Here is a 13,105-nt window from a genome sequence, read left to right on the forward strand (position 1 = left end):
CCTAACACTTTTCTATAAGTAATACTAATCCATTAAGTAAAATGGGTTAAATTTAAAAATTTCTCTGAGCTCTGGGGGGGGGTTTAAGCCCCAAAACCCCCCTCGCTGCGCCATTGCCCTAATTGATAAGTCACACAATTTTATTAGTACTTTTCACGTCAAATTATACACATTATTATTGGATAGTGAAGCAAGGATGCAACCTACCTGGGTGTAGTTGAAGCCAAGGAGAGGGCAGATAGAGAACTCCTTCGCGACACTTGCTCCCATAAGGCCATTTGCTTGTTGTAGAGTTGAGCAATATGCTGAGGAACTAGTTCGGTACCCCATCCTCTATGCTGAAAAAAAATATACAAACAAGTTCATTAGTATAAATAAATGTGTTGGTACGGAATACGATCTGATGTTATTCCGAAGGCAACATCAACCGAAATTTGGGCTTGAAATAATGTTAGGGAAGTTTCTGATGTAGGTTTTTGCGACTTTCATGTTCGCAGTAGGGCAGATTTTTGGGTTTCGTCTGCGTTTTCATTTCGATGGCGACGTTTCGCCTACTGTGCTGTAGGCATCCTCAGGCCAGGCTGAAGTGAAGAGTTCTTCTAACGCGTCCGATATTTATACGCTACCGTAGATTACCCATTTTTATACGTTTTATAAATATTAGACAAGGTGGAAGAACTCTTCCGCACTATGCGTTAACATATAAATATCGGACACGCAGGAAGTGCTCTCCACTTCAGCCTGGCCTGAGGACGCCGGCAGCACGGTAGGTGAAACGTCGCCAGCAATATGACAACACGGACGAAAACCCGGAAATCTGCCCCACTGCGAATGTTAAGGCCGTTTTACAAGGTACACGGAATTGCGCAATCTGACGTACGTGCGAAGGTGCAATCAAAATTGAGTCGTGTAAAGCGATGAATTGCTAGAACACATGCGAGAATGCGTGGATGCGAGACGGCAAAATAGCCCCTGTTCTAATTTCGTCCATGCATTCGCGCAATTCCACGCCATTTTAGAAATTAATGCAGCTCTAACCTGCGCAATTCCGTGTACCGTGTAAAACGGCCTTTAGGGAAGTTTCACCTGCTCATTTTGATGGATCAAGTAAGACCCGCAGTATACTGAAAGCCTCAAATCAAGAATCGCTCCATGGCAGAGGTGGCTTTTACTCTTCGGTATCGGAGCTCGAGCTCGCCGCTATATTAGCAGCATATTACCGAGGGGAGAATTGAAAATTTTCGCCATTAGCGCCATCAAGGTTTTGAAGGAATGAAATTACTAGTAATTGGCTGGGCACGATAAAAATACAGGAACAAGTCTTTGGCCTTGATGACCAAGGTAAGCTAACGGTGGCCTCCACTATAGATTGGAGCTCAACCGCTCCATTCCGAGATCTTTGTTCCAGCTAGATAAACAAAGGATGCAGACTAAAAAGAGTATGAGGAACAGGATACTTACTTTTATCATGAGCATAGACTCAAGAATACACATGACTGCTCACTGTCACAGAGAAATCGGGGTAATCATCCTTCTAAAATGTATTCTTTTGCTGTTTTATGGAAAATCATTCGAATACAGTGCTAAAGACGAACTAGTTATCGCGAGCCGCGTAAAGATGTTTGAACCAAGCGCGCCAGGTTCGTATTGGAAATTCTTTTTCAGCTCGTTTCCCTCGTTTTCGTTCAGTAAATTTTTTTTCAAGTAGGTATGTGTAGCTTACCGCGTACTAGTTCTAAAAATATTGCTTTATTGTAGGATTAATTAGGATTGAAATGCCTAATTATTAGAAACACAATGAGAAGCCCTCCTAGAGATCGACATTTAGTCATCATAAAATAGATTTATATCCTCCAAATCCTTCACTAAATACACGATCGCAAATTACGGAAAAAGATATTCAATATCAGGATGTGGCCAACTGTAGGCCATTTAACTTCCACCTAACAATAGATATTACAATTACCAAACTCAATTCTAATGCTTTTATTGCGTTTCGAAATTTATTAAAGCATTTTCATATCCCGGCACATGTTTTACGCTGCATCAGGATGCGATTTTTGAGAGCTAGCATACGATCTGCGGCAATTAATGAAAGAAAGAGTACCAGCAGATATCGAATATCACGTATTCGGTTCAAAAAGCTTTTCGTGGCACACTGTAGCTAATTTTCGACAGTGAGTTCGAATGCGCTGCCACCTTACAGCCATAATAATCATAGTTGGAGACCAAATTACCCGCAGGCAGGAAGTAGTCTAGAGTACTCCTTAGCCTGCGTTACAAGTTATATTCGATTACTCGACTAGCGCTTGGTGGTAGGGTGGAGAGATTCCCGGAAATTTAATGAACATGCAAGTCGCTGAACGCCGTATCCAGAAAAATTTCAGTGAGGGGTTCATCTGGGGGAGATTAAGTTGATGAGGGCTGGGCTATGCCCCTTATATCAGCCACAAATAACGTCCATTCTTTGGTACTGGCATAGCAGTTAGAGAACAACAAGGCTGAAGCAAAAACATCTTCACAAGTTTCACTGAAAACTGTACCTCCAAAAAGTTTCGGAAAGGTTTCGGTACCCTTCCCGAGATCACTATGGTCTTTTGCGCATTTTTACCAAAGTTTCTACAAACTTGCATCTGATCCGGTGAGCAGAGTAATGAGCTAGGTGAAATTACTGCATTCAATGCAGATAAATATTGCATTCAATAACATTTTATTATCGCCTGTCGTCTCGTAATCGTAAGTTATCACCAATGTATATTGCCTTTTGTCTATTAAAGGAATATTTTCGATGAGCCAAGTTTTTATTGATCAATTTTTCAATATCACTTGAATTTTATGAAACTACAAACAGCGGAAAGGTATTTTATTCAAAGTTTACTGAATAATAACCACAATTTTTCGTACAATCAATGTATAAACTAATACCTCTAATACCTACTCGTTTAGCAATCAAATTTGAGTCAACACTTACCTCCGATTGGTCAGATACTTGGCAGTCAAATGATCATAAATACATATTTATTTTACCGAAATAATTTCAAAATTCACAGCGAGCTATCAAGAAATTTTTCTTTATGGTAAAGGGAACAAAGGAGAAAATGAAGATCCCCACCCGACCTGAAGAAGAAGGTCGGAATGCCAGCGAGACTACCGTCGCGGAATATATTTAGACGCGGTGAAACCCAGAAGAAATGGAATCGGTTCAATACTCGTGGCTCGAGGGAAGAGAAGGGGAATTCAGGGAAGAAGGTTCACTTAGTAATGAGTTTTTTTTAGCCGTTGTTCTAGGCAGAAAAGTTGTGGGTCACAGGTAGCGAGTATTGTCCACAATAAATTTTACGCAATTGCGTAAGAAACAATTTTGGGATAGCAAGAGTTCATCTTCAAAAATCCTGCGGCCGCGGGTGGGTGTCCTCACGATTGACGTCGACAACTTCGAAATTTTTCATTTCAACGTATTTTAATTCCCCCAGTCAGGAGAGCATGGCAGCATCTAAGAGCAATGTTCTCCTGGATCATATGAATGGGAGAATAAAATTTTTTCCTGAACTCTGTTCTATATAAGGGGGCTTGGGGCGGGAGCTTCACCTTCTCCATTAAAAATTTTTCGCAGCGTTTAAAACCAGATCGGAGTCACTAGGGATGAAGGCGAGAATAATATTGCAAATCGGGTAGCGTCTATTAAAAGTGGGCCACTATTTCTGATTTCTGATAGCTCCACCCCACCAATCGTGCTTAGGGAAATGTTCCCCATGCCCCTGCCCCGTTGTTGCGCCCTTGTCCTAAGCTAATCGCTGCTTTTCTAAACCGAGCTGGCCTAGGGAGAAAAGGGGAAGAGCCGGTACCTACTCTATGCTGCAAGTGAGGAACTGTCCGATGCGGCACAGAATTCCCGTTCCACTCGAAGTTATGATGGACACTGCCTGCCATTTGCTCAAGTTCCCCTTCGTTCCTTTCCTATTTTTTCCGCACATTTCGACTCCCCCATTCTGAGCATTTGAGGTCAAAAGCTGTCGCCATAGAGTATATATGTTACGGCTATCGCTGAGATGAACGAAGGTCGGGGAAAATACAAGGCAAGGCCAACGGTAGTGAATAGAGGAAACCCCAACCCGTCCCGTAGAATTTTAATTTATACTACTTTGCTCGCTTTTCTTGATCTCGCCCGATCGGTTTCCAAAAATGACCGCTTGGCGTCGCTGGCTTCAGCGAGATGCAATTATTCTCAATATTAGCAATGAATCATTTGAAATAGCGAGGAATAGCATTAAAAATCTACGAATTTGATAGTTCATATAATCAAGAACATAAATGTCGGTGGACTGGCTTGATTACTGATTATTTCTTAGTGAATTTCGGATCGCTTTGCGGTCAGCGACGCCAGTGGCGTCTTTTATGAAACCATCTGAGTGCGCGGCGGATGGAATCACATCTACTGGCCGACTGGAGAACCCTCTATTGTGAAGTTCGTGACATGGGCAATGAACACAGAAAAGGTATCTGAAATCACTCGTGAAATGCGTCAGCGCACGGAGGATGATCAATTTTAGATCATTCTGCAAATTGACCCATGAAACGTAAGGTAAGTCAGGCAATGCACCAGCTGTTGTTTCACCCATAAAGCTTTACATGTTGCACGGTGCCCCTCCATAACTAACTTCTTCTTGGCCATAGGGTGGGCACAAAAAAACACTTGGTTAGATAGTAAAAAACTAAACAATAATTTAAAATATTAACGGGGTTACGGGGTAGAGTATGCTTTAATTTTCGATGGGACGCCTTTCTCAAGAGAGGGGAGGAGCCGCTAGAGAATTTTTTCCTCTGGCAGCTACACGTTTGCTAAGATGACTATTAGCCCAGAGGCAACCAACCTCTGACCCTCCATCTTTCGACATATAGATAAATTTCATAATGGCGACCAATAGCCCGCGATGAATTTAGCTTTAGGTGTTATTCAAGGGGAACATACAGCTGATTTGATGAAATATTTTTGTTTCCGAAAGGGCGCGAATCGACAACAAAATAACAGTATATTCAACGCGCATACCACACCGGTATCTCAAAGCATATTTTTAGAAGATTTATTGAGTGAATCTCGACCACCAAAAGATAAGATGATCTCCGAAAGAGATCTCCAAGAGCCGAGAGCAAAGAAAATTAAAAAAATCGCAAATATCACAGAAGAAGATCCACGGTGCTAATAATGCTGTTCAACTATACACGGAAAAGTTAATTTGAACATTATCCCACAAAAGATAAAGATAGCTCTGAGAGAATATATGAATATTATTGTATCTTGCCCCCAGCAGACATAGAAAAGTGGAGAAGTTGATAAATGTAATCCATTCCGATATCCACAGTCACTAATAAAAGGCTGCCGAACAAATGGCTAACGGTTAAAGAGACTAACATTTTCAAGTCACACAGAAGGAGAAACAGCCTGATCAGGCGGGAGTTGCTTCTAGAAAGCCTAGGTAACGGATTACAGAGCGGTAATTTTGCTAGTAGGGATAGCGGTAAGGGTATTGAGGAGAAGTAATGCTTAATTCGTCAGGAATATAAAAATGGGAGAGAGTGTCATTGGAGGATACTGTTAAAAGGAGGAAAGATAATTTTTTCTGAAGATAGGAGCAATGCCAAAGCCAATTTTAGCAGTAAATACAATATCCGAGACCGATTTCGGATATTTATATTCCTGCCTAATTTGACATAAGAATAATCACTTTCTTTAGAAGTGCATTTGCTTTCTTGATGCCAATAAGCAGCCTACCAATATTCCCAATACCAATAATACCAATATTCAATAAAATAAAATACATTAGGAAAGACTGACGACGCATAAATTAGTGATTTCATCCATCTAAATATGGCTATTGTAACACTATGAATTAGCCTAAACTCTTGAAAAGAAAGGTCAGTAGAGAAAAGTGGGGTTTAAGTTTGGAGGTAACTTCACGCATATGAAGGCTCGTGAGAAGTTTTTTTTATTCGTTTCAGTGAAACAAATGAAAACTATATTATAGCTATCAGTAAGTTTGTTACTTAGTTGAGCAATATGTATGTATTCACCATATTAAATGTTTATAATTGTTTGTAGACATATAAAACACTTTTTAACCACATGTTTCGACTGTTTGGAAGTGCGATCAACGTTGAACTGTATCGTGGGTAGTCGTCACTAAGGGAAATATTTCGGGCTGATATCCCAAAAGGCCTCTTCCTGGCTATGTGCCTGACCAAAGGGCAAAGTTATCCCTAATTAGTGAGTCCAAGATCGCAGTCTAGCAGCTAGCGCATTCATACAGTAAGACAAAATTCTGAATTCTTTCACACATGGCAAGCATTGGAATGTTTGAAAAAATGCCAGAAATTAATCAAAAGATGCGTACTCGGTTTATAGGAAATTTTAAAGACGGAAAATAGTAGTCTATAGTGGAACCACGTTCCCAGGAAATAAAAGGCAAAATATAATAGCAAGTAAAATTCCTTGATAGATATCTGCACAATTTCCCCAAAAATTTATGAAAAAATAGGGAGATGGTATGGTATACGTTTTAAATAGAAAAAGCTGTGATTGACGCATGGTTTTTTGTAAGGTGGAACAACAGCGCGCCTGCAAAAAATAGTTTAAATTTATCGAAAGAAACTTCTCATTACACATGCACCATAAATGGGGCCAAATTTCTTCTGTTACTTCTTGGCTAAAAAGGTCTAAATAGTCTAAGGTCTCTTGAAGGCTAGAATTATAATAATATTTCTTCTCAAACAGTAAATATTTGGGAAAATGTTACGTGATTGGGAGCTTCTTCTTACAAATCCAGATTCCTCTCGTCCAAGACAAGATATATTACACAATTTAATCCAGAGGTTAAAAAATAAGAACAAAATTGCAATTCAATGTTTTTGATTTCATCATTAAATACTGTTGGGAATAGACAAGCTGCTGACGTTGCAGATAAAATCGTCAATCAATAGATTAGAGGAAACAAAACGATTGATATGCCAATGCAGGGGCGCAGCTAGGAATTAAGGCTGGGGAGGTTTAGATACAACTAATACCGGGGTGTGTGGGGGTATGGAATACCCACAGGATAAGCGGTAGGTGCGAGATTAATAAATTGCGGAATTTTTAGATAAATGGTTCAAAATGGTGAGTTTTACGACTTTCTGAGGGATAATTTATTAATCCTTACACTATTCTATTAGTAATATCAATCCAATGAAGTAAAATGGATTTAACTTAAAAATTTGTCTGAGCACTGGGGGGGGGGGGGGGGGTTTATCCCCAAAACCCCCCTTCGCTGCGCCACTACTTTGCCAATGAGTATTCTCATACGGCACAGAGATGGATCCGTATAACTCAACGTCCCATTATCGTTAGACCTCACTTGTGCTGTAAAAAAATTAGCAAAATTTATGAAGACAAGAAAATTTTGCATTAGGAATTGAATTCTTGTTTTCATTGATCCCACAGGCAAGGTAGTGAATTCCATTTTTTTCTCGAAGAGACCTCACATATATCTGCTCTCCGCATACCCTCATTTCATCATTCACAGGCAATGATACAAATATCTCAACGGGACGAAGGCCTATTGACTTTCACTGCCATTATTGTGCATTGGTACCGTAATTATGGGAGAGCCTCTTTCTGTTAAGGAGGTAAAGTCATAAAGCGTCCTTGAAAACAAATACTGGAAATAAGTACAGTACAGTACTAATTTCCAGCGACACATGGATATTATATTCATTAGATACGTAGTGAAGCTACGTCGATGAAATTGAATACACAAGATAGGTGTCAGAATTTAAAAAAATCTTTACGATCACAGACCATACCCACCGTTGTACAAAACCAAAATAAAGCTTCACGCAATACAGATCATTCAATTTTTCTTAATTCTTCATACTCTTTCCAGTAATTAAAGCCGACCACATTTGGTTGCATATCCATGCAACCAACGTGATTTCACTTCAATAATGACACTCATTGTTCAACTACTCAAAAAGTGGTATGATGATGTATATCGTGACGTAAAATTTTCTAGTAGTCGAAATGGGCACTAGTTTCTAACGACACATGGATATTATATTTAATAGCTACGCTGTGAAGCTATGTCGATGAAATTGAATACACACGATAGGTATCAGGATTTTAATAAAATCTACTCGTTATTATTTCATTCACAAGCTATTACCATTTCCCTCAGCAATGCAGAATTTCCAGTTTCAACTTTGGCATCAGCTTTCGTTTCTGAGACGCCACTTTGAGCACTATAACCTATATTTAATCTGATGGTGAGGACAACATGTACTACGTGCTGAGTGGCAAAAAACACGGCATTTAAAACCTTGAGCCCCCTTGCTCGTTGAGGCGGAGGTAACAATGTCGTGAACGTAATGATTTGAGGTGCAGTATAAAAGGTGAATTGTTGAAATATGCCTCCTAAAATCTGACACACTTCTCCTTCACATTCAAGAGGTAATCCAGTCCAATTACACTTTAGGGGGTTATTCTTTATTGCCGACTTTGGGCTCAAATTCGGATGAAGTCAGAGTTAGCCAATTACGATCACTGTCTAGAAGTTCATGTGTGACCGTGTAGGGCGTGAGAGCAGCGGCTCACAAAATGCGAAAATCGTTACCGCAGCCGACTTAATGAGATTAGTATGTCTACCCGAGATAAATGGCAACAGAATTCCTGCAGCATTTGTTAGCATTCCGTAATCCTCGTATTTCATGAATACTCCTACTTATGCTCAGACCGTATTCATTGGTATTCCTCCAGTATTTATTGGTATTCCTACTGTATTAATTCAATATTTATCATTCAAAGAAAAATCATGCATGCAATATGTAGCTATTATATGCGTAGTATGGACTCAAGTTTTAATTTTTGATTTATTGTCATCAGGTAATCATCACGGCTAGGTTTTAAGTTACCCTGATTTCCACTAAAAAAATCAGATAGTAGTAATGCTAAGTAGGTGCTTGTTTTACAAGATTTGAAACTACCAAGTAGTATTTATATTAAAGACAAAATGATACAAACTAATGTAAATAACACCAAAGTAGGGAAAAGTAGAAGGAAAGATTTTGCATCGCAGTAGTCGGTGCTGGATGTAATTTGATAGGTGCACTTGCTCACGAAGAAAATATGAAAAACTAATGAAATATGAAAAATGAAATATTTAAAAAAACAAAATACATCTCATCTAACTCGAAAGCAACATCTATTGCAAATTCATGCGCATATATTCTAACACACTGGTGTAAATTACACTCTTTTCAGGGATTTTTTTACATTGCTTCATCTTGATGCAGCATATTGAATGCTCGGTGAATTTAAAGAAAAAATACTATTGTACTCAAGGATACGAAATTATTAAGCTCCAACCGAAATTCAGTGGTTAAATAAGTCACTTAAAATCCAGCGAGTCAAATAGATTCCGTGAAATAAATATGCATAGGAATACTCTCTACTTGACATAAAAAGCCATTGGTCAACTTACCAACCTTAAAATTCCAAAGTTTTCTTAACATGAAATGAGTTTCACATCATGCTTTAGTATTGAGAATAAACACTATGATTGAATCATATTTCCCGGCTTCTAGCACCTTCACACTTTTTGTCACACATTCCAACAGACTGTGTAGCTTGAGGGTTACCTTATATTCCCCAGCTTTCCTCCGAAGTTCTAGCACTTCCCGGTACCACGAATTTCCCTCACCATCTTGTAACGGAAGGATATGAGACGATATTGAACCTTCGGTCGGCATTGCTGCGGCTATTAACGGAGGAACTGGCTCTATTAGCGGTGAGGGTCCAACTACACCACAGCTAGTCCCAATATTATCCGTTCCATCTTTCTTTTTCTGGAATCGGCCTTCAACATATTCATACTGGGAGAATGGGCGGAATTTCTTCTTATATTCTGTCTTGTACTCCTTCCTGTTAAAAGAGTTAACAAGCACCACGTCAGGGATATAATTAGCACAACTTATATTTACCCCTTACAGCGAATATTTTGTCGAAGGTACGTGGTGCAAATTAATGCCATAGATTCAACGTAGATAAATATAAAACTATCCAAACTATTCTGAATTTCACTGGTGGCTTCTTGGCTAGTAATATATACTTGCTTTTGGGACTAAAATCATTTTCTTCCCATTGTGACACAATACCTTGTGAAAATTTTCAGCTGGATAAAATGTAATTTTGGAATAAAATATATTTTGTCCAACTGGTTTAATGAGAGTCATTAATAACATTATATTTAAGGCTTGATCTATTGTTAGACTTAATGGAATCAATAATTATCTCTTTTTGGGGAAATGTTTAAAATTATTCCAGAATCTAAGCCCTTAACTTCACCGCCTCCAAGCAGAATCAAGACCACCATTATCGTCTAAAAAATTGGTATTATGTATTTTTTTATTAGCCTGTAAGATTTCCTTCGGATATTTCCACCTAGCTAATTAGCTTCAGCATATTGACTGCGAGTGCTGATTTTAGGGGAGACAGATGCATCTATTGTACTTAAGAATACCAAATTTATAAGCACTAACACTAAAACTTCAGTAGTTAAATAGGTTACTTAAAATTTAGGAAATCAAGAGGATTCCGTGAAATATGTATGCATAGGGAAATATTCAATGCCATATCTCTCTGGTTGCTATGTTGTTGAAGCGAAAACAAATATTAAGTAAATAATACTATACGCATCATCGTAGTCTGTAAATGTAGATGCGACAATAAAAGTCTGTGTGATTCATCCGTATTGGCCGTATGCATTTATTGCTAAGTTTACTACACAGCTGCGCTGACTTTGCCGGCGGCACAAAGCTTTTTCTAGAGAAGGCAACAGCTGATTGGTAGATATGATTGAACCTCAGTTATATTGCGGTTTCTGGTAGTCATTGCAAATGGTTCATAGTGATATTGATACATAAATAAATAGTATAATCAAAAGATATTAGTTGTATTGCTATAAATCAAGAATTAATATCGTACTACGTGCAGCAAGTGTACTTTTTGTACATGCGCAAGTAACGCTACCGCTTTGCTGTCTTATAATTTCACTACATTTAAAACAGTTTCATCCATAATCAATATAATTTTTGTCATGGTGTGCTTTTTATGGAATGGATAATTATTTTAAATATTTGAATGCTTCGTAGTAGACCGAACATGAAAATTTTCTAAGAACCAAAACGCATACTTGCATAGTAAAATACATGGGAAATATCCGTACGTATTAAATTTACAAATGACATATTTCTAATGAAATTTTACGCATTACTTTTGCCAATAACGGTTTGCTATCGTAGTGGGCAGAATCGCGATTTCTTCCACAGATTTATATAATGCAAAAGTTCATGAATTCTTAATGAAATCCTATACCCCTGAAGTGGTTGCGCTCGCGTTCAAAAGACCAAATTTTATTAACAAAAGACCTGGCTAGTTCTCGGTTTACATCTATTCTGAGTGTCCTACGGGATTTTTACCGGCGGTTAATGCTATTTCAGGCAATTCTCATGGCGCTATCATCTCAAAGGTGATGAGCAAGGTTGCAGGTCTCTAATCAATTTCCACCATGACACACCGTATCCATTTGGTAATCCGAGTGCTAGACTTATATCATAACCCACTGACAGATTCTCGCCGAAGCTTCGTGGTGCAGTCATTATCTTCAATGAAATCATAGAGCATAAATAACCACCAACGATTAAAATAAAGTGCCTCTCTATCTTAATGAGTCGTTTCACTTCCACTCGACGAGTTTTTTTTTCAGGGGTATTAAGTTTTGTGAATTCAAGTTGCCATTTTGAACTTTCGATGGGGTTATGCGGTAAACCGTTTCCAATATTTGTCTACCCTTGTCAACCTGTTTTCACGGAGAAATATGCTATAATTAGGGCTGCCAACCGAAATTTATATTCTTTATGATATGTCCTACCAAATGCATAGATTTTCAATACTATTCTCCGCGATTTGAAATGCTTTATTGCAAATATTGTGTGTTTGGATCTCTCTGCAATCATCACCACCTAGCGGTCATTTTTGGAAACCGATTAAAAAGCGATCAAAGTGTTATCACCATAAATCTACGGGATGGGATGGGGCCTCCACTATCCATTCAAACAATTGAAGTTGTGAGATTTTTTTCATTGATGAGTTGTATGCAATGAAAATCTCCATGATAACCAGCATAGGAAATGTCCATGTCGCTAGCTAAAAATGAAGCTGTTTACACTGTCACATAAGTGCCAAGGCCGTACGCTTTTGTTCGTAAGCCTGTGGAATATCTGAAGCAAATCTGCATTTGCTACGTTTATTTACGCCCAAACAGAAACTGTCAAGCTAACAAGTAGGGTAACTTCAAGCGTGACTTACAGGGATTCACATATCGAATGGAATGCTTTTTAACTATCCACGCGAAATAATTGGCATAAATACTGCTACACATCGGAGCGAGATATATATTCCTACAAAAATGCGCGGAGAAATTCGTTGGTTTTAGGGCAAGAAAAATATTTATGGTTGAACAACGATCCACGAGTACTTCGTCACCACAAGTTCTCGCGCGTTTTCATGGCATTTTGCTTAATTTTGGGCTATGGTTAACAGAAATGCCAGCGCAATTTTTGCTGCAATTTATTTTCTTCTTTCTGGGTGGCTAGTAAAATGTCATTGACCGAAATGCTGATCCATTTCTTTGGTAGCACAGGGTATTTTACTATAAGGTCGAGGGTTTTCAAGAATCTATCATTTACCTTGATTCCAAACTAATTGGCACAGACTTTCTCTCATTGTCACCTTCATAATTATTTGAGAGGCAAATATTTTATTCCGAATTAACATTCATTCTTCCAACGTGAAAGAACTATCAGATAGCCATTCAGCCTTCCCATTCAATGGCTACGAAATATTAATACGCAAGCATCGCTACTCTGCCGAATGAATCTCCGCTACTGCGAGTTAAAGAAAAGCCCTCCTGAAGCCCTTCTATACATATATCTGATCTCTTCGTAGTAGGAGACCTTAATAAATAATCCATTAATATATAGCCTTCGGTTTTCAAAGAATAAACCCTTTAGATCCCCC

The 13,105-nt window shown here is 38.6% G+C and overlaps 1 protein-coding gene across 7 annotated transcripts in view; it reads right to left on the minus strand.

Moving 5' to 3' along the window:
* The window catches only part of LOC124171836 (serine/arginine repetitive matrix protein 1-like), a 219,521-nt gene that overhangs the window by 42,282 nt on the left and 164,134 nt on the right, over positions 1-13,105 (minus strand). For all 7 annotated transcript variants that reach the window (XM_046551191.1, XM_046551192.1, XM_046551190.1 and 4 more), the window contains 2 exons: positions 9,667-9,949; positions 208-338 (listed from right to left, as the gene is read on the minus strand). In XM_046551191.1, coding sequence (XP_046407147.1) covers positions 208-338; positions 9,667-9,949 — 414 coding nt within the window. The remainder of the gene's footprint in view (positions 1-207; positions 339-9,666; positions 9,950-13,105) is intronic.

This window comes from Ischnura elegans, chromosome X, assembly GCF_921293095.1.
Source record: "Ischnura elegans chromosome X, ioIscEleg1.1, whole genome shotgun sequence".
Lineage (NCBI taxonomy): Eukaryota > Metazoa > Arthropoda > Insecta > Odonata > Coenagrionidae > Ischnura > Ischnura elegans.